The 24,415-nt window shown below is 50.3% G+C and overlaps 1 protein-coding gene across 1 annotated transcript in view; it reads right to left on the bottom strand.

Moving 5' to 3' along the window:
• Chrdl2 (chordin like 2) overlaps positions 1-14,461 on the bottom strand; it is a 31,297-nt gene extending 16,836 nt beyond the window's left edge. Inside the window, exons 1-2 of the mRNA XM_052713072.1 lie at positions 14,380-14,461; positions 1,798-1,910 (exon numbers count right to left, since the gene is read on the bottom strand). Coding sequence (XP_052569032.1) covers positions 1,798-1,910; positions 14,380-14,461 — 195 coding nt within the window. The remainder of the gene's footprint in view (positions 1-1,797; positions 1,911-14,379) is intronic.
• Positions 14,462-24,415: the final 9,954 nt, after the last annotated feature.

Raw genomic sequence — 24,415 nt, forward strand, 5'->3', positions numbered from 1 at the left:
AGGCAGAAGGGCAGAAGTTCAAGGTTAACCTCAGATACATTTGAGGTTAGCTTAGGCTACACGAGACCCTGTCCCCCAAAAAATGATTGGATGGTTTTAAGAGCAAAGAGATACCATAGTTCTGGGTTCAGGAAAGGCCATTCTAGCTGCTTCATGGAGAATGGATTTTGAGAGGGACAGCAGAGCGCCCTGTTGGTGGGCTCATGCAGTGGTCCGGATGAGAGATGAGGGTAGCTTAGATGGGGAGGAAGGGGCAATGGTGGAGAGAAATGGAGGCATTTTGGCAAACTGCACTTTGGAAATATGGGCAACAGTCCTTTGGGCTGACGAAAAGAAACTCCATGTGTGAACTCCGGGGAAGGAGACGTGAATAAGCTCCAGTGGATCACAAAACTTGGCCTTTGTCAACTGGGCCACGTGACATGTCTGGAATTTTCTGTTATGGTTTCCTTTCTGTTTTCTGGCTGTATTTCATGAAGTTCCTTTTTAAATGGCTTATTGGCCTCAGATGTGCTAAGGATAATAAAAACGAGGCAGCTGGAGCCATGGGGGATTGCATCCCTGTTGGTGTCTGAGTTCTACCTGGAGCTAAAATGGAGGGACAGTGGGGAGAGAGGGAAAGACCCAGAAGGAGTGAGCTGAGTGAGGAAGTGGAGAGAAAGGGCTGTATCACTGGCTCTCCACCCAGGTCTTCTCTGCCCCTCGAGGTTCTGTCTCAACCATGGATGCCCTCAGAGCTTCTGCCTCCTCCCTCTCTTGGACTGTGAGGATAAGAGGGTGCTGAGGGTCTGAGAACCATTAGCCCCGGCACCACCCAGAAATGAGTTCAAGACATCCCAGCAGGACCCTGCTGCCTGAGTGCCCCCTGGCCCCGCTCCTCCTGCTCTTCCATCCTCACGTCTTCCTGGAGAATTCTGCATGGCACTGCTTTCCTTTAGGCCACCCAATTGATTGTACAAGGCCCAGAGAGGTTGGTGATATGGTTTGGATGTTGAATGACCCTGAAGGTGCAGGTGTTAAGGGTCCCAGGGTGAAGCTGTTGGGAGGTTCAGGAGACGAGATTTTGTGGGCAGTCCAGAGGTCACTGGGGGTGTGCCTTTGAAGACTCGAAGACTGTGGGACTTGGGCCTCATCCTCTTTGTTTGGCTTCCTGGCCACAAAGTGAGCAGTAAGACCAATTGACCTTGGACAAGAACCTCGAAAGCTGTGAAATGGAATAAACCTTTCTTCCTTCTGTTTATTTACTCAAGTGTTGTGTTGTGGGAATGGAAGGCTCGCGACTACAGTTGGGGTATGCAAACAAAGCCATGGTCTCTGCCCCATTTGGTTCAGCCTTTGGCCAGATGTAAGACTTGTTCTCGGGGTCTCACCTAGGAGATGCTCATCACTGTGAACAGTAATTAGGAGAATGAGACATCGACATTCGTGCAGGAGGAGCTACTTCCGGGCAGAGGTCCTTTATTGCTTTGGGCAAAGCCTTGAAGAACGAATATTTGGACCAGCTGAGTTGGAGGAGTATATGTTGAAACAGGTTTAAGTGGAAGGCTAGAGGAATTCCTTGGAAAGGAAGGAGTAGAAGTCACAGAGGCTTGGCTGGGTGGAGAGAGCAAGGCAACACAACACAGACTAGCCTGGAGACCAGATCCTCAGTCCACCCGCCACTGAGCCACAGCTGCTGACAACATCATTCTAAGCCCATAATTCCTGGGTGTCTGGACCTTAAGTCGGGCTGTCCTTCCATCCTCTGGTCTCCCAGACATATCTGATACAGGTGGCCTGGTTGCCAGAGGAACCTACCTCAGTGCAGGTACATCGCACACAGTATATCGTGCCTTGTGGTTCCAGGTAGGGGTGCCAGCTCTGGCCGGGGGTATATATCTTCTCACCGAAAAGGCAGACTTTGCCTGGGCCTGGCAAGCCAATGAGGGATGTTAGTCTCAGGAGGTTCCAACCTGAAGCCCTGCCTCATCCCTGCTCCCAGAATGTCCGAGTTTGAATCTCAGCTGGACCACACGCTTGCTATTGGGTGTGTTGCTGCCCCTCTCTGAGCCTTGGCTGTTTACAGGGCAGTTAGGGGATTGAGCCATGAAAGGCTTTACAGATCAACACTGTGGTCTAAACGGTAGTTCTTACGCATAGTGGATAATATGAGGTCCAGAAAGACAGATTGGATGCTAAGGCCACACAACAGTTAGCACACCAAGCAGGCTAAAAGCCTGTGTCTCCTGACTCTCAATGAATTGTTCCTCAGCCTCACACTCACACTTGTTTCCTTTCCTTTGTTCCATTTGTCTGTCCCTCTCCTCTCAGTCTGTCTCTTACACACACACACAGCATCTACCTTTCATGTATCATAAAGAATAAACTTTGTGAGCCAAGGGGATGGCTTAATGGGCAAAAGCTTGCTCCGCAAATGTGAGGACTGTGGGAGGCCAGCTCCCACCTTTTAAAGGGTTCCTACGAGGAGGAGAGAGGGGTAAGGAACTTTCAGATAGAAAGATAGCTTCGGGAGGACCTGGGTCAAAACCCAACGGCCCCTTCTGCCTCTTCCAAAGGGCTTTTTATAACAATGCCAAGGGAGGTCTTTTTGCCCCCCCCCCCTTGCTAGATCAAAGCACACCGCACAGCCAAGTGTAGACCCTTCCAAACACCTGGTAACCACGCCTGTGGTCAAATCATCCCCATATGCAGCCCTGCTGGGTAAAGCAAGCTCAGATTCTTGGACCCTGAGTAAGTTCTCACTAGGAAGCCTCTGTGCCTACAAGAGACTGGTGTTTAGATCCTCAGCACCCATGCAGAATGTCCCAAAGGTGTGGTTAGCCTACCTGGAATTTTAGTGCTAGGAAGGCCGAGGACAGGGGATCTCTGGAGAAATCTGGCAGCTAGACTAGAGGAAACCTCGCTAGACTAGTCAAATCAGCAAGCACTGAGTTCAAGTGACAGACCCTGACTCAATATACAAGGTGGGGAGCAATCTAGAGAGACACCTAATGTCAACCTCTTGTAGCATGAATCTTAAAGGTTCTTATTAATGAAAACAAACCCAGGGCCAGGTATTGGGGTGAATACTGGAAGATCAGAGAGACATAACAGGCCACAGCTAACCTCACCTGGCCAACTTCTCAGCTGATCCTGTTTCCTCAGACTGGAAGCCTCTGAGTCCTTATCTGGAATGAATCTCAGCTGAACTGCTGCTAAAAGCCTAAAAGCTTAACCAGCTCTAGTTCCTGGTCCTCACGCCTTATATACCTTTCTGCTTTCTGCCACCACTTCCTGGGATTAAAGGCTCACTTTCTGGATTAAAGGCGCGAGTCACCATGCCTGGCTGTTTCCAGTGTGGCTTTAAACTCACAGAGATCCGGATGGATCTCTGCCTCCCAAGTGATAGGATTAAAGGTGTGTGTGCCACCATTTTCTGGCCTCTATATCTAGTGGCTGTTCTGTTCTCTGACCCCAGATAAGTTTATTAGGGTGTACAATATTTTGGGGAACACAATATCATCACATCCTCTGACATTACACATCTGGTATACACATCTGTGCACATACATATGTGCACACACAATATGAACACGACACACACAGAGACAAAAATAATCTTTGTTACCTTCGTTCCCTGAGCCACCTTAACTAACTTTTTAGCTGTCTGTGTATCCATTGCTAATAGGTATGTGGGTTGTTTCTCAGAATGACTGAAACACTAGCTTGTGGTTGAGATAGGTTACCTGCCTCTCCTACTCCCCTGCTCTCCCCAAGGCCTCCACCCTCCTTTTATTTCTAACCAATCATTGTCACCCTCACTTTCTCCTAACTCCCTGGCTGGCCCAGGGTCAGGCTTCCCATTTCAACATGGCTACCTGGGCTCCCTATGCCTCTTGCCCTTTCTCTACCAACTCTCCACCATACAGCCATCTGGGGATCTTCAGCCCCAAATGGGTAATGGCCTTCCTATAGGAAAACTCCATCACTTGAACTCTTCTTTTCAGAAGAAATAGGGACGTCCAGCCAGAGCTAAGTACCTCTATGTTGAAACATGGAGAAAGACGCCTTCATCTATTTTCTGTGCTCTTTTATATGTTACTTAATGGGAGCTGGTAATATAGCTCAGTTGGTACAGTGCTTGCCCAGCAAGCACAAAATCTTGGGTTGGATCCCCCTCAGCATCATAGAAATCAGACATGGTAGCAGAGGCCTGGAACTCTAGCACTCTGAAGGTGGAGGAGGAAGATAAGAAGTTCAGGGTCATCCTCAACTCCATGAGTTTGAGGCCAACCTGGGATACATGAGACCCTGTGTGAAAAAAAAAGTTAATGATTTCCTAAACACTGTGTGAGAATTAATTGCTGTAATACTCGCTTAGTGCTGTGGGATGGTCTGTATGTCAAATGTGTTGCTGATTGGTCAATAAATAAATCACTGATTGGCTCGTGGCCAGGCAGGAAGTATAGGCGGGACAAGGAGGAGAATAGAGCTGGGAAGTGGAAGGCTGGGACAGAGAGACACTGCCAGCCGCCATGATGACAAGACACATGTGAAGATGCCGGTAAGCCACGAGCCATGTGGCAAGGTATAGATTTATAGAAATGGATTAATTTAAGCTGTAAGAACAGTTAGCAAAAAGTCTGCCACGGCCATACAGTTTGTAACCAATATAAGTCTCTGTGTTTACTTGGTCGGGTCTGAGTGGCTGTGGGACTGGTGGGTGAGAGAGATTTGTCCTGACTGTGGGCCAGGCAGGAAAACTCTAGCTACAAATGGCGTCCAACGTGGTGGCAAGAGTTTCTACCTAAAAACTGAAAAAAAAGATTCTAAAACAGAGCTAAAAACAGCTTCCTAATTGTCTCTCTCAAATGAGTGGCAGCTGCCGGTTTGAGCTACTGGCGGGTTCCTGGCGTGCATGCTCGACCTGCCGTATGGCGGGAATGAGGCCTCTACAAATGGCACATTAAGCTGTGTGGTGGATTTAGCCTTTGCTAGTAAAAAAAAAAAAAAAAAAGAGGTTTCTGGGCTACACGCTGCTTTGATAGAAGCATAGACCCACTATTTCTGAGAGTTGATGGCTCCCAGAGCTGGCGGAAAACATATCACCGCCATGTTGGGAAGCTAAAGTGGGCGGAGCCAGCAGTCACAGCACCGTTTCAGACTTAGAAGGCTGCAGTTTAAGGCAATAGGCAGTGGTGGCGCACGCCTTTAATCCCAGCACTCGGGAGGCAGAGCCAGGCGGATCTCTGTGAGTTCGAGGCCAGCCTGGTCTACAGAGCGAGATCCAGGAGAGGCACAAAGCTACACAGAGAAACCCTGTCTCGAAAAACCAAAAAAAAAAAAAAAAAGAAAAAAAAAATAAGCCACGTAAAGATGGCTACCACACAGAGAATCTGGATTATGTTCTCTTTGATATTCATAACTAAAGAAAAACATTTGATTACAAAAGCTGTTGAGTTACGCCAAAATGTGTATTTTATAGGTACCTTGACTTCAAAATTTGGATGTAAGGATATGTTGCTTTGGAAAGGAGGCTCTGCTTTTGTTTCCATAGAAAGCCAGAGGCTATGGATTTGTTCCAGATTAAGACACATCAGGTTTGACCAGCCAAGACCACCTGAAAGGTCTCCGATGACACCATGGCCCAGATGATCCAACATCCAGAACCGTTTCAAGGCAACTGGCTCAGACGATACACCCTCATGGACTACTCCATGATCCTAAAATTTTCTTTGTTTCCCCAGAAGATACAGCGCCCCCCTCCAGCAGGAAGTAGTAAGAGAAGCTACGCCCAAATTCCCAAATATACCAAGCTGACTTTGGAGATGTGTAAAGGTTAAAACCTTCCTTTTTAAGAAAAGAAAAGGGGAAGTGCTGTGGGATGGTCTGTATGTCAAATGTGTTGCTGATTGGTCAATAAATAAATCACTGATTGGCTCGTGGCCAGGCAGGAAGTATAGGCGGGACAAGGAGGAGAATAGAGCTGGGAAGTGGAAGGCTGGGACAGAGAGACACTGCCAGCCGCCATGATGACAAGACACATGTGAAGATGCCGGTAAGCCACGAGCCATGTGGCAAGGTATAGATTTATAGAAATGGATTAATTTAAGCTGTAAGAACAGTTAGCAAAAAGTCTGCCACGGCCATACAGTTTGTAACCAATATAAGTCTCTGTGTTTGCTTGGTTGGGTCTGAGTGGCTGTGGGACTGGTGGGTGAGAGAGATTTGTCCTGACTGGGCCAGGCAGGAAAACTATAGCTACAGCTTAGCTTTCTCACTGGGGGGCCACAGAGGACCTTGGGAACACCCCACTCAGCTTTCTCACAGGGAGCCACGGAGGACCTTAGGAACACACAGCTTAACTTTTTCCCTACCTGTTTCCCACCAGCCCACTGTGGAGGGTGGCACCAGACAGCAGGTCCGATCCCCCATGATCCAGCGACTCCTGGCTGGCTGCTCTTGCCGTATCAAATGAGCTGTGTTTATCTCTCAGCCTCCCCTGGCAGAGGGTGGAACACAGGCCCAGCTGGGGTGCTGGCTAGAGCCAGTCTGACTCTCCAAGGAGTGAATAATGTCTTTCTTTCTCAGTCCCCTCCCCCCACGAGGGAGGGGTGATTGCAACACCGTGACTACCTCAGGTCTCAGTCAGTTGCTGAAGAAACTGTGTCCTACCTTCCTTGGGGCAGTCCTCAAGCCTTGGGCTCCTGTGCCAGTTGGCATGCCTTCTCTTCCCTGCCTGCTCAGAGTGTGAGGACAGGAGCCACTCAGTCAGGGCTCCTCCCTGCCACCAACATGCCTGGCAGAAGCTGAGTCTGTGGGGGGCCTGGCAAGAGGCCTTTGGTGGCCGCAGACTCCACCCTGCCATGCCCTCTAAGGTGCATGCCCAAGGCCATGTGAAAACCAGGAGGGAAGGAGACTGCCAAGCACAGCCACCCTGGTTCCAGTGACCCTGGCACCAGCGCCAGCTCCTGTACAAGGCTGTTGGCAGGAGTGCTCACCCCTGAGCCTGCAAACTCACAAGATGACCCTCAGAAACATCTTACCTTCTCTCAGCCTCAGTTTCCCTATTTGAAAGCTATGGTCTCCAGAGGTAGGCTATGGTCTCCAGAGGTTTCCCGCACAGTCTTTGAATCCATGATTTCAAGTTTCTGGGATTCAGGATTTGAGAGTTGTATGTTTGTAAAAGCCCATGTTTCGTTACATCTTGAAGCTTCCAATGGGCTTGTTTGATGCTGTGGTTATGAGATGGATTGACTGTTCCACAGTTCTTTGAGGTTCTGATGGCTGGCTACATCCACCCTAGGCTCTCAGGCCCTCCAAGGAGGATTAAGATGAAGTTCTGGGAACCACTGGGGTCAGTCCCCAGTGCCAATGAGAAGGAGGCAGTGTGTTCTTCACATCTCCCTCTCTGTCCTCCATAGCTTCTGCCTCCTCTCCTGGCCCTAGCCCAGCCCCCTCTCACCCATTACTATTTCTTATTCCATCCACCTGTGCCCAGCTCTCTTTCCATCTAGAAATAAGCATGTCTTAATTTCTAGGCCCTTCTGTGGTCCCAGAGGTCAGGGCTTAAATAATAGATTTAGCTTTTATTTGAAGCCCAAGTTGAGTTAAGCTACTTAAGTATCCCATGTCCAATTCCACATCTGTTCAGTGGGACTTGTAATATACTACGTCTTGGGGTTATTCTAGGATTAAGTCAGAGCCTATACACACCATGCTTACTGTCAGACACAGATTACAATATGTGTTCATTTAAGTAGTGCGTAAGACCAGACTGACAAAACCCAGATCTGGGTGCTGGCTCTACACTTCCTTAACAGTCTATTTCTCACGGTATCTGTTTGCAGCGTTCTCGGGGCAGTCTCCAGCACCTCCTAGCCATGAATATCATAATACCCCAGAGATCACAGCTCCAAAGTTTCCTCATTCCTGAAGCTCCTGGACCCTTCCATCTTCACTCAAAAGCCAGTCCTGTCTCCCGTAATGTCACCAGCGCCTGCCTGGACCTCCGCTTGGGAGGCAGAGCTGAAAGTGGTTCAGAGGTTGGGCAGGAAATCGGAAGGCAGGACTCAGAGGTGAGAGGCCGCCTGGGGAAGGAGGGATGGAAGCTTATGATGAGGCCTCGGAGTCAAGAGGGCAAAGGGCAGCTGTGGAAAGCATTAACTGAGTTGCAAGGTGGTATGATCAAGCCTGCATTTTAGAAGTGTCACTGTGGGCCACGGGAGTGGAAAGCTAATTGGAGGGCCAGTGGACAAGGGATCGGGAAAGAGCTATGGCTGTCACCTTGGTGAGACAGTACCACAGCTGGACCTGAAGGGAGGCCACAGTACTTGACGGGCAAAGGCACAGGTTGAAGAAGCATGTTTGCAGGCTCCAAGGACAGGCTATAGGGCAGACTGGGCAGGATATGATGCAGAGGGCAGAGGAGCAACCAAGGAGGGAATGGAGGTTTGAGTGCATGTGACGTCAGGGTGGTCCAGAGCCACCTGCAAGGCAGGGGACAAGCACAGTAGCCTGAGGCATTTGGCAACAGGAAAGCGAGCAGAGTGACAGCAAGTGACCACAGTGGTTGTAGCTCCTGGGCAGGGGCCAGAAAATGACATATCACTGACGGCAGGGCACTTGGCACCATATGCAGTGAGCGTCATTATCATTAGTAACAGGAGGGAGCTTCTTGACACTCACTGATTTGGGGAACTTCTGCATCTCAAGTCTTACAGCCAGTCATGAGAGAGAGAGAGAGAGACAGAGAGAGAGAGACAGAGAGAGAGAGACAGAGAGAGAGACAGAGAGAGACAGAGACAGAGAGACAGAGAGAGAGAGAGACAGGCAGGCAGACACGCAGACAGACAGACAGACACACAGACAGACACACAGTCAGACACACACACACACAGGGGTGGTGGCAGAGACACCAAGCAGGATCTTGGAGATGTTAACAAGGATCAGGAGGGGAATGGCTTGCCAGGCATCTGGAGCCACCTGCAAAGGCACAGAGGCTGGAATGACCATGGCCAGGACAGAGAGGACCCTCAGAGGGGGTCTGAGGGGTGCTAGCCCCCCACAAGGAGCACCCACCTCCATAGGTCACACCTAGGCTCCTTGCCTACTTTGACAGACTGAAAATGTTTGGACTTAGTTTATCTGGTCTCAATTCAGGGCAGCAATGTTTTCCAGACAGACTTCAGATGGCCCCAGGTCACCCACCCGGTTTTCCCTGCTGGCTCCCAGATCCATTTTTAAAGATTTATTTATTTATTATGTACACAGTATTTTGCCTGCATGTGTCCCTGCAGGCCAGAAGAGGGCACCAGATCTCATTATAAGTGGTTGTGAGCCACCATGTGGTTGCTGGGAATTGAACTCAGGACCCCTGGAAGAGCGGTCGGTGCTCTTAACCACTGAGCCATCTCTCCAGCCCCCAGATCCATTTTTAATCACTTCTGTTTGTGGTGACCCTGTTCTCAGTCTTAGTCCTCTTGCTGAGTCTCTCACTCATCACTTCAAAGTCCTCCCTCCTCCTCCACCTGGAACACACTGCCAGGGTTGGACCGGCCCTCTCTCACTCTTTTAAAGACAGTTCACATGCCACTGCCCCCACAAAGCCACCCCGGCCCTGCGGGACCCTGGCTTCACCTTCAGGACCGAGGGAAGCTTGGTTACAATGTGGTCCGAATTCTTAGCACCACGAATTGGAAACACTTGTTGTGTGGATGTGTCCTCTATACCAGACTGTGTGAGAGGAAGGGACAGATGTTGACCCTTCGGCCTGGTACAGAGCCTGGGTAGAGTTAGTGCTTGATGGATGGATGAATGCATGGGTGGATGGAGTTAACCGAAAGAGGGGCTGCAGCTATAGTGGAAGAGCCAACTACGGCCTTCAGTCCCAGAAACCGCTCACCTTAAGAAAAACAAAACCCAACATCATTGCATGGGAAGAGAAGACAGGTATACCATGCCACATCACATGAATCAACCTTTCACCTCCCTTCCAGCTCTTGGCTACTGACTCCCAAAACCACCTGCCAAACCAAAGAACACAGTGTATACAGAGGTCAGGAGCTTGGGGCAGCTGAGGGCACAGATGACTCCCCGATCTTTATGAGCAAGTCAACATTCCTCAAATGTCCCCCTCCCAGCGCACCCCACAGTCTGACCCAAAACATTCACGCGACGACAAAGGTCTCGTGGGGGCAAGTTAAGGGTGGGTAGTGTGCCTAAGGACTCTTCTAATAGCAATCAGAAAAGAACAGAAAGCAGCTTCTGGGGAGGCTGGAGGAGGCCATGGAAATACAGCACGAGGTTCAGGGAGAGGAGAGAGAGGGCTGGAATTGTAGTAAGAATTCAGAAAATCTGAGTGAGCCAGACTGCCCAGAAACGTGAGCATTCGGATCCCACATCTACCCATACAGTCATATTTTATTCACACAGACAAACTCCCTCCCCTCTAAGACATAAGCCTTGCCCGAGGCTCTGGCTCTCCTTGAGGGAGGCCTCTTAATGGAATTACAAGAAATGCCTCAGTGGCTAAGCTGCGCAAGCTAGCAAAAAGAATACACTTCTCTGAACACAGATCCTTTCATCTGGTACAGCAGACGTTTAGAAGCATAGAAGAACTTCCAAGAACAGAGTCGTTGAGCCAGGAAGGGCGTCTCCGTTAACTATCAAAGAGAGCTGGCCACATTCTATTTTGCTTGAGTGTATACACTTACAGTCATAGACTCCTAGAAAGCTAAGGACTCAGACTATGTCCAGTCCCTGTATTCTAGAGAAAGTGACCCCCAGTGAGGGAGGGATCAGGACTGGCCAGAGATCCTAGACCTTTCCCAGCAGAGTCCACATTCACTCTGGAGCTCTGGAGGAGATGCTTATAGAGATGTCTAAGTGACAGGACCAGGAGAAATGGCTTCCGCTTGCAAGCAAAAGGACTCAGCTGATAGACAGTGAAGAATTCCTGAGTACAAGAATGGGCAACAGGCTTGGGTCCTGCCCAGAATGGTGCCTGATCTTGGTGCTGCACCTCCCAGGGACACCACTCTCACACCAGTCCTTCTCTTTGGGAGTTCAAGATATTCAAGGTCCTTTTCTCTGAGCCTTCGGGGCGCCATGGCCTGTGGCTGAGGGAACTTGAGAGGCCAGCCCTGGAACAGGTGCAACTGCGCAGCTGTCTTGGGGCTTGCGGCCTGGAGCCAGTGAGTGAGGCAGAGACCTCTACTGGTGGGAGTGGGGAGGTGCAGAACCTCGTGGTTCGAGACACAGGGCCTGCCCAGGGCTGAGCTTCAGGCCTTCCCTTCCCTGCTTCCCACCCAGTCATGCGCATCTGGACAGATGGACAGAGATGTGACTAAGCTGCACAGCAGGGCAAGATTCCATAGTGGTAAGTGTCCCATATACATATTTCCCTAGACCTCCCCAGGCACATTTTCTTAGGGGCTGCTCATCTAGTCCTCCCCACAGGGCAGAATACCTACACTCTCCCAAAGTCAAGAGGACTCAGGAGGAAGATGAGGACATCTTAAAGACAGGCAGTTAATGCCACCGTGGTCCTCAGACATCACCCATTTAAGGGCAAGCATCTTACCTTACAGGTGGCAGAGGCAGGGGAGGACGCAGTGCCTGAGGTTACATTTGGAACCAGGGATAGAGCAAGCACTGTGACCCTGACATTCTGAGTGTGAGTTTGCCTTTGGAAGCACAGCACATCTGAGGAACTACCTTTTGGTCCAGGCCTGCTTCTGGGGTCTGAGAGTCCATCCCCTGGGAACCAGAGCTCCAATTCCCATGAGGGCTGAGCTCTCACTTGGTAATTGACTCTTCTCCTGAAAGTAGCGTGGACGAGAAACCTGATGCATGTTGGATGGTTTGTGAGGACACAGTGCAGAGAGAAGCAAGTTCTAGAGAAGGCATCGGACATGAGATAAAGAACGGGGCCACTCCAGGGTCACAGAGGGCATGAATGACCAGGGTAGGACCACACAGATGTGACTCCACCTGGAACTGGGGTCATCACCAGTCAGAACCAGGCCAGAGCCTCCAGCCTATGTGACAACTCCAGCCTCAGGTGGAACTGGGGTTCAGTCCGTGCTGAGGGTTGGACAGTTAGGGCTCAGCTTACAGCCTAATTGAGACTCAGTATGGATACTGTGGGTGGAAGGAGAGCCAGAGAGAGAATAAATAATCTTGGCTGAGCAGCCTTGGACTTCAACTAAGGAGTGTGCCAAAACCCTTACTCTTGGGCCCTGGGTGTGCTTCAAGGTGTGGCCACCTTGGAAGGCTATCCTGCACACACCTGCAAACACCCATCTGTTGACACCATTTATAAAAGCACTCTGGAGGTCACCAGGAGACTTCATATACACCACACACTTGAGATCTTATCTTATACTAAGCCTTTTCATGTGAGACCTTAGAAAGGATCCTAGCAGGAAGGGCGTGTGCAGTATGATGGCAAAATTCACAGACCAACATCAGCATTAGGCTCAGAGACCGCTGAAGTGTCCTAACTCACATGACCAGTAAATGACAGATCTGGGGTTAGGAGCTAGGTCTCTGTTCCGTTCTCCCTGGCTCTGTTAGTCCTCCCCTTTCAGCTTAACTCTAAAAAATAGGTAAATTGATGGATAGACACAGAAGAGAAAGCTCTCCCGGCTTTCTTGTCAACACCAAGATCTTAACACTCCTCCCTAAACGCCAGGTCACCTCACCTTAGTGACAGTCATTTTCTTGAGTGCCTGGAGCTCTGTATTGACAAGGCTGTGAGGAAGACAGCATACCTCAGAACCTGGTGACAGATGCGGACCAGAAGGCCAGTGGAAGCACAGAGGAGGGGAGGTCAGATAGGAAGCAAGTCGGTCGCCAGGTAGAGGTGACCCTGAAGCTCTGGAGGGCTGGTGGTCATGGAGGGTAGAAGGGGCTTTGAGTAGCCTCTGGCCATCCTCAGAGTGGATCTCCCAGGGCAATGAGATTCGGAAGGGAGCTGCAGGGCCAAGGCTAAGGCCAGGGTGGGTACCGATGTCCTCTGAGACTAAGCCTCTTCCAGTAGACAAGCAGGCAGGCTAGGAGGGAACCCTCAAGGTTCGAGGAAGGACAGGGGACATTTACCGAGTATTTGGCATTTTGCTAGGCATCTGAAAGCATTGCTTCCTCTGACCCTTCCCCAAACCCTTCAGACCCCTGGTTAGTAGCTCTCCTCCACAGATGAAGAAACCGGGGCTCACAGAAGTTTGAAAAGCAACACAGGTGTCAGAGGCAGAGTCAAGGCTTGAACCCAACTCTGAACTCTCTCTGTGTCCTGTTCATGAGGACATCTATGAATCTCCAGCTCCTGGCAGGTGAGGGAGTATCAGACAGACATGCAACCTTCCCCTCAGCAGGAGAAACAAGACAGAATCCAGCCTCAGCAGCTCCACACAGCCAGGAGCCAGATGGAAGCCGAGCTGAGGAGATGGAAGGGTCTCAGCTAAGAGATAGGCAACCGGGGTCTTCAAGCTAGGCTCTGCACCTGCAGCCTGGAGCAAACTACTACCCCTCCTTGGCTTCTGTTTCTTTATCAAGGGACTTCAGAAGGGGTTACCAGCTAGAGGGGCAGTAAGGCTGTGGGCCTACATAACCTGCTTGAGGCTACATTGTTTTTGAGGAGGAAACTCCCCGCAGGCGGCTGATATACTTTGGGGAAGCTACCTTGCAACATCCCTAGACAAGTTGTCCTGCCTGCTCCCTGTCATTTAATATTCATAATGGTTTGGAGTGTCACATTTTATAGATTAGAACAGAGATGGTGAGGGGCCTCCCGTGTCTGACTCCCACCGGATGGTATTCAGTGGGGCTAGGATGGTGAAAACCCCCATCTAGCTCACCATGCCCTGATACCTTCTAGAGTCTCACAGCCCCACATCAGGGTGCCTTCCAGACACTGTGAGGCAGGATTTGGGACTAGAGCTTCGGACAACGTTCTTCTCTTTGCCCTGCCTAAGTTCACTCATCTGTTAAATGTGAATGACGGCACCTCACTGCAGTATTGTGAGCATCAAAACAGATAAAGGACTAGAAAGGTCACCCCACTTTGTTCATCTTTCTGCCCAAGAGCTCTTCCACACAATAGCCTTTCTGTCTCCATCACACTCCTTTCCTGAGGCGACACACCGGGCTGCTAGGAACATGGTCCCTTTCCACAATGCACACCGTCCAGGGCAGCGGCCCCCTGCACGGAGTCTTGCCAAGCCCTTGTCTTTCCCAAGACTCACCAGCCCACACTGGTCGTGGGGCACTCCGGCCATGCAGGTGATGCCCGGATGAATTCACAAGTTAGGGGTCCCCAGGTCCTAACACGATCCAGGAACATCCCAGTGGTCCACATCCCTCCCCTGCCTGTCCAGACTCTGCCTGGTTTCTACTTACGGGCTCGGGCTTGCGAGTCCAAGGGGAACCAGAGCATCACGAGTCCCAGCAAAGAGGAGCAGATTCTCACCCCGGGAACCATCCTTCCTGGCCCCAAGGTCAGACAACCCCGGGATGAGCCGAGAGAAAGTAAGACTCTGAGAGGAACACAATTAAGTCCCCGGTATTGAGTAGGACCGCTGCCTGGGAAGTCGGAGAAGCAAGAAGAGGTGCCAAAGACAGGAGAGGTCTCAGGTGTGGATGAGAGGCCGGGGACAAGGAGAAAAGGGAGGGAGATGGAGAGATGGGGAGATGAGGAGTTAGAAGAAGGTCCGGCAGGAGGAGAAAACGATGGCAGAAAGGGAGAAGGTGCTAGCTAGAGAACCGGGTCTGCGGGGCGCGCGGCTCTCTGGGCTCAGGGCTCGGGTGGCGCTGGCTGGCAGCGGGCGCAGCGGTGCGGGGTCCGGCACCGGGCTGGGGCGCGACGGGGCGGCAGGACCCTCGGTGGCGGCGCGGGGGAGGCTGAGCGCGGCCGCTGTGCACGCCTTGGGCGCCAGACGCCGCGCTCGGGCGCATTTGTACTTTGCCGCGGGAAGCCTGCAGCCCCGGGCCGGCCTAGCGCTGGCGCCTCCTCTGAAGCACCTCGAGCTCGTGGATTGGCCACCCGAGAAACAAGCCCATTTCCCTCCTCCCCTCTCGTGGAGGGCTCGGAACCTCCGCTCCAGGCGAGGCGCCGAGTGGAGTCGAGGGGGCTGGGGAGGGAGAAGGGGCCACTCGCGCCCTGGGTTTTAACCTCTGTCTCCCCGTGGTACCTAACCTGCAAAGGGCCCAGCCCCGTTAAATTTCAGATGGAATTGAGTCGGTTTGGGGTTGGAGTGGGGTAGGGCACAGCACGGGTCTGGGAAAGCTCAGGATTGGGTGCTTGGTGGGGAGTGCAGAAACACTTGCCTTTCTTAACACAGTTTGTGGTCTTGGGCATACTACCTGGGAAGGAGACTTCCCCCAGCACTAAGATGATAGCTTCAGTGACTTTTAAGATCTTCAATATTGTCCTGTAAATGTTGCAAAGGATCAAATAGAATTGGGAACATCAAAGCACTCCAACTTCGGAGTAGCCACACCATTACCATTTCAGGTATCTGGATTCTCCAGTTGCCAGTCGGTGTCCCAAGCGCCATCCCTTAGTTGAGAGCTAGCCCAGAAGACTTTCCTATGGAGTCACTCCTGCTGCCCCTTAACCAAGCAGCCCAGGGTGAACTCCGCCAGCACAGGTGAGGCCCCACCACTCGGCACGTGCCAGGAACAGCCAGTTGCCAGAGCTCTGTCTTTTCACCAGAAGGTGAGCAAGCTCACGCTGACCCAGACCCCAGCAGCCCAGGCAGCCTGTGCTTCCAGAACTCATGCTGAATGAGCTCCTGAACTAATAGGACCCTAAGAAGAGAGCCAGCTCTGTCCCCACCACAGCACCCAGGCTCTGTAGAGAACGGGCAGACTCAAGGTCCGGCTCCATCCACACCTTGCTGGGGCATTGTGGGTAAACACAGCCTTCCTTGCTTTGGACTTTGACTTTCTGAGCTTCCAGAAAGTCTTGCACAGCTACCAGAGTCTCAGAGAGACCAGGAGAGGAGGGGTAAGAAAGGAGAGGAGATGGCGGGCCACACCCCACTCTGGTAGAGAATCTGATTTCCAGGTTCAGCAGTGACTGGCAGGGTTAAGACTGGGGTCCCTGTCCCCCTGTGTTGTCACCTCCTCACCCCCCCCCGTGGGAGGAGCAATGACAAGAAAGCTGCCTTCCCTGGGGCTCTCAGGATGAAGACGAACATCCCCCAATACTCCCCAGACTTTACTTCTGCCCATCAAAACTAGCAGTCTCTCCTCCCTCCGGGGTGCAGGGTTAAGTGCACCTCTTTCCCCTCTCTGTCTTTGGTAACCTGCGCTCTGCACCTGTCTTGATGCCTTAGGAGGTGGGCTGATTGGGTTCTTCTAAACCGTGCTCTAAATCTTTACTAGCCACTCACCTCCCCGAAGTGGCCGTGCATTTGCAGACCTCTGCGTGTTTGTGGACGCTTTCCTTCTGCTAGGTCACTTTCCCTTTGCTCCTCAAGGTCTTGGACCTTGAGCAAAGTAGGCCAGCACTTTCTGAGTTTCATCCCCACTCCTGACTTGACAAGTTGCCCCAGCGGGCTCCAATGATCCTTCTGCCTCAGCCCCCTTGTGACTACAGAAATAAGTCTGCATCACTGTGCTGGAAACGGCTGTGACCTTGAGCTGAGTGGTTTTTGTGTGTTCACACTTGTGCACTGCATGCACACCCATGTGTGCTGGTGCACATGCCCCTGCACTTGCATGTCATGGCCAGATGAGGGCAGCTGCTGTCTCACTTTCCACCTAATTTGAGAATGTATGGATTTGCCTTAGCCCCAGCAGCCAGCTAGTCCCAAGGATCCTTCGGTTGCACTCACAACAGTTAGCACTGGGGTTACAGGCTTGAACAGCTACACACAGCTTTTTTATGTGAGTCCTAGGGAGTTGAACTCAGGGCCTCATGTGCCCTTACCCACTAAGTCATGTCCCTAGCTCCCCATCTTAACAATCTTCCTGCCTTTACCTCTAAGTGCTGTGGCTGTGGGGATGGATATACACTACCACCCTCAGCCGGAGATGGTACAGGCTTCCTGCATGCTGGGTAGGCACTCTAACTTAACCGTACCATCTCTGGGGACTTCACCGAGTTCCCCCGGGCAAAGATTTCTTTTTTAATTTTTGTTTTGGGGGAGCTGGGGAATCAAACTTAGGGCCTTTTACATGCTAGGCAAGGGCTCTAGTAAATTCTCAATCTGTGTGTGGCGTGTAAATATTTATTTGCATTTTTACCCTGCACTGTGAGAAAGATGCCCTTTTCACTTCTGTGGTGTTTTGAGTATACGCAAACCTCTGATACACACTGACACTGAACAAACATGGTTGAATGTGTGAGCAAGAGCATGGATGATTTCAAAAGACGTCACTCTTTCATCTGAATGCATGAAGCCCCCACTGGCCTCAGCCTTAATTACTGAGAAACACAAGTGTTCAGTGTTAGAGTTCTTGCCAAGCATGTGCAAGGCCGTTGGTTTTACCTCAGCAAGCACTACTATGGTCTGTTTTAAAGGTCTCTTCAATCCTTAAGAACCCTAATGCTTTAACAGTCTCTAATTTCTTAACTGTAAGCTCCCATAAGCATACTTCCAACACATTATGGTACCAAGTAGACATTCTTATTCCAAAGGAGGAAAAAGAGGCCAAAGCAAATGAGCAATCACAACAAAGCATAATCCAATCCAATAGAGGAAACATTAAGCCTCGCAGCTCCAAAGACCACCATCTGAATTCTTACAGGCTCCAAAGAGCGTGGCAGCAAAGTCCTTTGAGGAATATTTAGTTTTTTTTAAATGTCCTGTGACCTTAATACGGCAATATAGATTTACAACACTTAATCACTAATATTATCTCAATTGATGTTACATTACGTGATAAAGAAGCAGAAGAAAGAAAAACCGCAAATACCAACTTAATATGTTTACACATAATTCCTGACAAAAACACACATGTCAATTACAACCTCATGGCTGTCACTGGTCCCGTGGCCTTTGCAGGTATTTGTAAGCTCACCTGTACCTCCCCCACCCCTTAGCAATCACTTTAGTGACTCTTGCTTCTAACCTGGAGGGGGGCACTCAGACCTCCATCCAAAGGGTCTGGTCCTGCTCTCATCATGTCTGGATTGGATTGTTGTAGCTTCCCATTGGCCTGAATCACAGGACATGTCTACACCAAGAGACTCCCTGAAGGATCTCTTGCACTGCAGACATGTTCTTCCTTACCCCCATTATGAAGAAGTAGTCTAACTCTCCCCTAGTAGTCTGAATCAATCAGCCCTCCTAACACTGTTGTTTGTCTCTTTAGTTGACTCAAGGACACCAGGAGCCCCAGATGGCCAGGTCTTCACTCCAGTTCAGTGAAATAATTGTTGGGCCTCCTGACAGGAGCATTCCTCCATCTAAAACCAAAACTTCTAGGCTTGCAGATCATGAGGTCGTAGGAACAGGAAGCAAACTGTTTCCTAATAGACCATGAGGGGTGATTGTGAGTGGAACCACTGCCATTTCTTCCCCCTGATTCCTGGGCCTGTGAATCCTGGCTATAGGAAAAGCAGTACTACATAGTGGACACTAATTCAAAGTGTATACAGACTTCTGGGGAACCCTGCCCAAGCCCACCAGGCTATTGCCACCCAACTGGCACTTTAGTTGCATCTTTAGTTTATATTATTTTAATGATTATTATTATTTTGTGTGTATGGTGTTTTTGCATGCATGTCTGTCTGTGTACCATAGGTACAGATGGTGTCCAGGCAGTCCAGAAGAGGGTTGGATCTCTTGGAACTGGAATACAGACAGTTGTGAACCATACTTTGGATGCTGGGAATCAAACCTAGGTCTTCTGGAAGAGCAGCCAGTGCTTTTAAGTGCTGGATCATCTCTCCAGCTCCTGGCTGCATCTTTAAAAGGCAATTTCACCAGTGAATTCCATGAGCCTATTACTGTACTTCCTTAGTGGTGAAGTGGATTCCCTGGTCAGGAGTAATGCTGTGTAGAATACCATGAGAATGGATAAGGCTTGCCATAAGCCCACAGGTGGTAGTTTTGGCAGAAGCTTTGCATGTAGCCAAGAAAAGCCCATAACCAGAATGAGTTATCTATCTCAGTAAGGTCAAAGAACTGTCCCTTCCACAATGGCAGTGGTCCAGTGGAGCACACCTGCCATCAGGTTGCTGGCTGGTCACTCCAGAGAAGGATGCCATATACACTGACACTGAACAAACATGGTTGAATGTGTGAGCAACAACCATATTGGTCTCTGCTGCTGGCACTTAGAAGCAGCCATGGTCAAGTCATTTTTAGTAAGTGGAAGGCCATTTGTTGAGCCCATGCATAACTCCATCTCTGCCACCATGGTTATTTGTTCGTGGGCCTCTTGGACAATGACAAGACTGGCTAGGAAAAGAAACAATGTCCACAGAATGGGTCATCCTATCTACCTGACTATTAAACTCTTCTTCTGAAGTCATATTTTGATTAGCATTTACATGGGACATAATTATCTTCACATCCTTCTACCATTTAAAGAGCTCTATCCATATACTTCTTCCCCAAATGTCTTTCTCACCAATTTCCTAGTCACACTCCTTCGAAATCCCTGACCATCTAGCCAATCCACTGGCTACAGCCCATGGATCAGTGACAAACCACATATATGTCCATTTCTCCATCTAAGCAAACATACAAATATGCTTGTTCACTGCCAAGTTCTGCCCACCATGAAGACTTTTCACCAGTGTCCTTTATGATTGTTCTGGAAAGGGTCTGTAATGCAGCAGCTATCAGCTTCTGGGTGATGCCTGCATGGCATGCAGAGCCACCAGTAGACAGGTGTGGTGGCACACACCTTTGATCCCAGCACTTGGGAGGCAGAGGCAGGTTGATCTCTGAGTTCAAGGTCAGTCTGGTCTACAGAGGGAGTTCCAGGGCAACCAGGGATACATAGTGAGACCCTGTCCGGGGGAGCGAGGGAAAACAGCCAGTACACCAGGTCCTAGCTTTTTCTCCTTCAGTCACCTAATCATATCCACAGGGCCATAGTGGATTCTTGGGGACAGAAAATGTTGTAACAGAAATAGGACCCATAGGCATTTGGGAAACTTCATGTAACTTGCCTGTGCCCTCTGAAGCCTCATAAGACAGGTCTCCATCTGTCTGTGTTGCTCTGGCATTATCTTCCTATTTCCCACAGCAGCTCATTAAGCTGTGAGCACTCAATGACTTTTTCAGCCCAAAGCTCCAAGATCCTTCCACAATCCTCCCCAAAACATTGTGGTCAGTTCCCTCAGAGCAATACTTTGCTTATGATATGTTGCTAAAATGCCTTCCCCAGGATAGCAATGTCTCATTCCCCTCCCCAAGGTCCCAATGACAAACCAAGGTACGATTCCACTGAAGTTCACCCAGTGAAACCAATGAGTTTATTAGGTTAATTCCAGAGCAATGGTGAGGGGTTATGGGCAGGAACACAGGTGACAAGTCAGGGCCCAGCAGGGATGATTGATGGCTTCCTTAGGGCTGCCTAGATGGAATCCCTCCTCACCCTTCCCCATCTGTAGCCTCCTGCTCTTCCCCAAAGACCACATGCAATTATGGCAGAATTACATAAAATGAGTTGGGAGAGGCAGCTGGATACTCACATGAGGTTCCCATGACCCTCTCTGCCCATTCCTATGAGGTTCAGCTGTGATGATTTTTGGCAAATAGGCTCAGCAGAACTCCTGAAGATGGTGGGAGTTTGACTCAGAGGATAATCCTGTACAGCCCCTCCAAACTGCTCCCCTCCTTCAATTCCTATGTTTTTTCTGCTGTCTTCTTCCACAAGGGTTCCTGAGCCTGGGAGGGGGTGACATAGATTTCTTACCAGTTTTCAACTCTAGCAAGGTAACCAACCCTCATGTCCTCTGTTGTGGTTTGAATGAGAATGGCCCCCATAGGCTCATATTGTTGAATACTCAGTCCCCATTTGGTGGAACTGTTTGGGAAGGATTAGGAGGTGTGGCTTTGTTGGAGGAGGTGTGTCACTTGGGGCAAGGTTTGAGGTTTCAAAAGATCTATGCCACTATCAGTGTTCCTCCTCTGCCCCCTCTTGTGGATCAAGATGTGAGCTCTCAGCTACTGTTCAGCTGCCTGCCACCATGGCTTTCCTCTACCATCACAGACTCAATCCTTCTGGAAACCATAAGCCCAATTAAATGCTTTTTTATATAAGTTACCTTGGCCATAGTGTTTTGTCATAGCAATACAAAACTACACACACACAAAACAAAACAAAACAAAACAAAACAAACAAAACAAAACAAAACAAAACACTATATTGTCATTCCTCCATCTACAGAACATGGTTGTTGGCAAGTCTGAGAGGCGAGAACATCTACTACAAAACATAATTAAGGAAATGGACAAAAAAGGGGAAGGGGTAGGAAAATGTTCAAACAGACAGACAGCAGTAATAACTTCATAAACACAAATATGAGGAAGCACCTTTAAGCAAAGCAATAGCAGTTGCTTCTCCACTTGAGCCTATGACTTCCCTAGTCACAGGTTTTGTTCCCCACTGCTGCACCTGTGACTTAGGGTGGGTCAGAAAGACTCTGGGTCTGTACCTTGGCTATGGAGTGGTACTGTGGCTCTGGGGTGGGACTGTGGCTATGGGGTAGGACTGTGGCTCTGAGGTGGTACTGTGGCTATGGAGTGGTTCTGTGGCTCTGGGGTGATACTGTGGGTCTGGGGTGGGACTGTGGGTCTGGAGTGGGACTGTGGCTCTGGGGTGGGACTGTGGCTCTGAAATGGGGCTGTGGCTTTTGGGTGGGACTGTGGCTCTGGAGTGGTACTGTGACTCTTGGGTGGGACTGTAGCTCTGGAGTGGGACTGTGGGTCTGGAGTGGGACTGTGGGTGTGGGGTGGGACTGTGGCTCTGGAGTGGGACTATGGCTCTGGGGTGGGACTGTGGCTCTGGAGTGGGACTGTGGCTCTGGAGTGGGACTGTGGCTCTGGGGTGATACTGTAGGTTTGGGGTGGGACTGTGGCTCTGGGATGGGGCTGTGGCTTTTGGGTGGGACTGTGGCTCTGGAGTGGTACTGTGACTCTTGGGTGGGACTGTGGCTCTGGGGTGGGACTGTGGCTCTGGGGTGGGACTGTGACTCTGGGGTGGAACTGTGGCTCTGGGGTGGGACTGTGACTCTGGGGTGGGACTGTGGCTCTGGAGTGGAACTGTGGCTCTGGAGTGGTTCTGTGGCTCTGGGGTGGGACTGTGGCTCTGGGGTGGGACTGTGGCTCTGGGGTGGGACTGTGGCTCTGGGGTGGGACTGTGGCTCTGGGGTGGGACTGTGGCTCTGGGGTGGGACTGTGGCTCTGGAGTGGGACTGTGGCTCTGGGGTGGGACTGTGGCTCTGGGGTGGGACTGTGGCTCTGGGGTGGGACTGTGGCTCTGGAGTGGTTCTGTGGCTATAACTCCAGCTATTGTCTCTTCAGCTACCACACCTGGCTGCTTGGGAGGCTCTGGCTGGGCAAATCTCCATCTGTAGCACATCTTTCTGTGGGAGAGAAAGATACGCTGCTTAGTCTAGAGCAGTGGTTCTCAACCTTCCTAGTGCTGCACCCCTTATGTTGCAGTGACCCTTGACCACAAAATTATTTTTGTTGCTACTTCATAACTGTAATTTTGCTACTGTTATTAATTGTAATGTAAGATAGCCATTCTCTTCTGGCATCTAAGTTGCTCTAACACCTCATAGACATGGTTTCTATGGTGGTCAAGGTCATGTAGATCCATCAAAGACTTTGCTGTTTCATAAAGACCCTGCCTCACCAAAGGACTCTGCAGATCCACTAAAGCTCCATCCAGTATTGAGGTCCTTATTGAATCCAGCTCTTCTTAAATCTTTGGCGAGCAAAGTTCCACTGAGCGAGGCATCATACACTGATTTCTTTATACCTAGTTTTCTCGGTTGTGCCTGTCCCTCCTCTGTGGTCCTCCAGCCCCTGGTATCCATGGAGACTTCCACAGATGATAACCAAATCCCCACAATGGCTTGAAATGCCACTCCATCAGGGACTGACTCCCCGTGGACTGCCTCAGACTGTTTAGCTTGTGTCTCAAGGAGAGATGCATGCGTATTGCTTAGTTTCTCTGTTTCTACTGCCCCCACACCCCACAGCCTCACAAGACAGCTTGTGAGAGTCCTTCCCATAGACCACCTGTAGCTTCTCAACTAGGAATGGGTCCTTTGAGCCCTCCACTATCCATGCTGAAATATGGACTACGTTGACTTCATGCAGATCTTGTCTATGAAGCACAGCTGTCGAGAGGTCACGAGGAAACTGCCTGTCACGTCCAGAAGACAGTTTTGCAGGTGCCCTCCCTGACACCTGACTTTTACAATCTTTCTGTTTCCTGAGCCTCGGGAGGAGGGCCTGTGATGGAGATGTCCCATTTGAGATAAGCAGTCACTTCTGTGCATTTTAGTCACTTGTGGTTCTCTGTCCACTGCAAGAAGCTTCTCTGGACAGGGGCGTGGGCTGGACTAATATATGAGTATAAGGATAAGCAATTAGAAGGAAGTTTACAGTGCATCAGTTTAGCAAAGTCATAATAGCAGGTTCTCCCATAGGACCTATGGCCCCTCAAGCCACAGGTTCTTGGCCAGATATATATAGTGTTAGGTATGAATTTTCCCTTGTTGAGTGGGCCTTAAATCCAGGCAGACATCTGTAGGTCACCCCTCAAGACACTCAGGCCAGTATTACCTTCTTTTTATTATTTCATTTAATTAATATTTTTTCATTGATTTTATATACTGACCACAGTTTTCCCTCCCTCCTCTCCTCCCGTTCCCTCCCCCTGACTCCCATTTACCCCCCTCCCCATCCACTACTCCCCATCCACTACTCCACTCAGAAAGGGGCAAGACCTCCCATGGGCTTGAACAAAGAATGGCACATCAAGTTGAGGCAGGACTGAGCTCCTCCCCTTGAGTCCAGGCTAGGCAAGGTAATCCAGCATGGGGACTAGGTTCCCAAAAGCCAGCAAAGCACCAAGGACAGGTCCTGGTCTCATTGCTAGGAGCCTTACAAACAGACCAAGCTACACAACTGTCACACACATGCAGAAGGCCTAGGTTTGTCCCATGCAGGCTCCATGACTGTTGGTCCAGAGTCCATTGGCCCCCTCAAGCTCAGGTCAGCTGTCTCTGTGGGTTCTCCCATCATGACCTTGACACTCCCCCCACCCCCACCCCCTGGCTCATACAATCTCTCCTCATTTTCTTCAGCAGGACTCCTGGAGCTTGGCCCAGCATTTGGCTGTGGATCTCTGCATCTGCTTCCATTAGTTACTGGATAAAAGCTCTCTGATGACAATTAGGGTAGTCACCAATCTGATTACAGTAGATGACCAGTTCAGGCACCCTCTCCTA

Source organism: Peromyscus californicus, unplaced genomic scaffold (genome assembly GCF_007827085.1).
Source record: "Peromyscus californicus insignis strain IS unplaced genomic scaffold, ASM782708v3 Scaffold_4__1_contigs__length_199733344, whole genome shotgun sequence".
Lineage (NCBI taxonomy): Eukaryota > Metazoa > Chordata > Mammalia > Rodentia > Cricetidae > Peromyscus > Peromyscus californicus.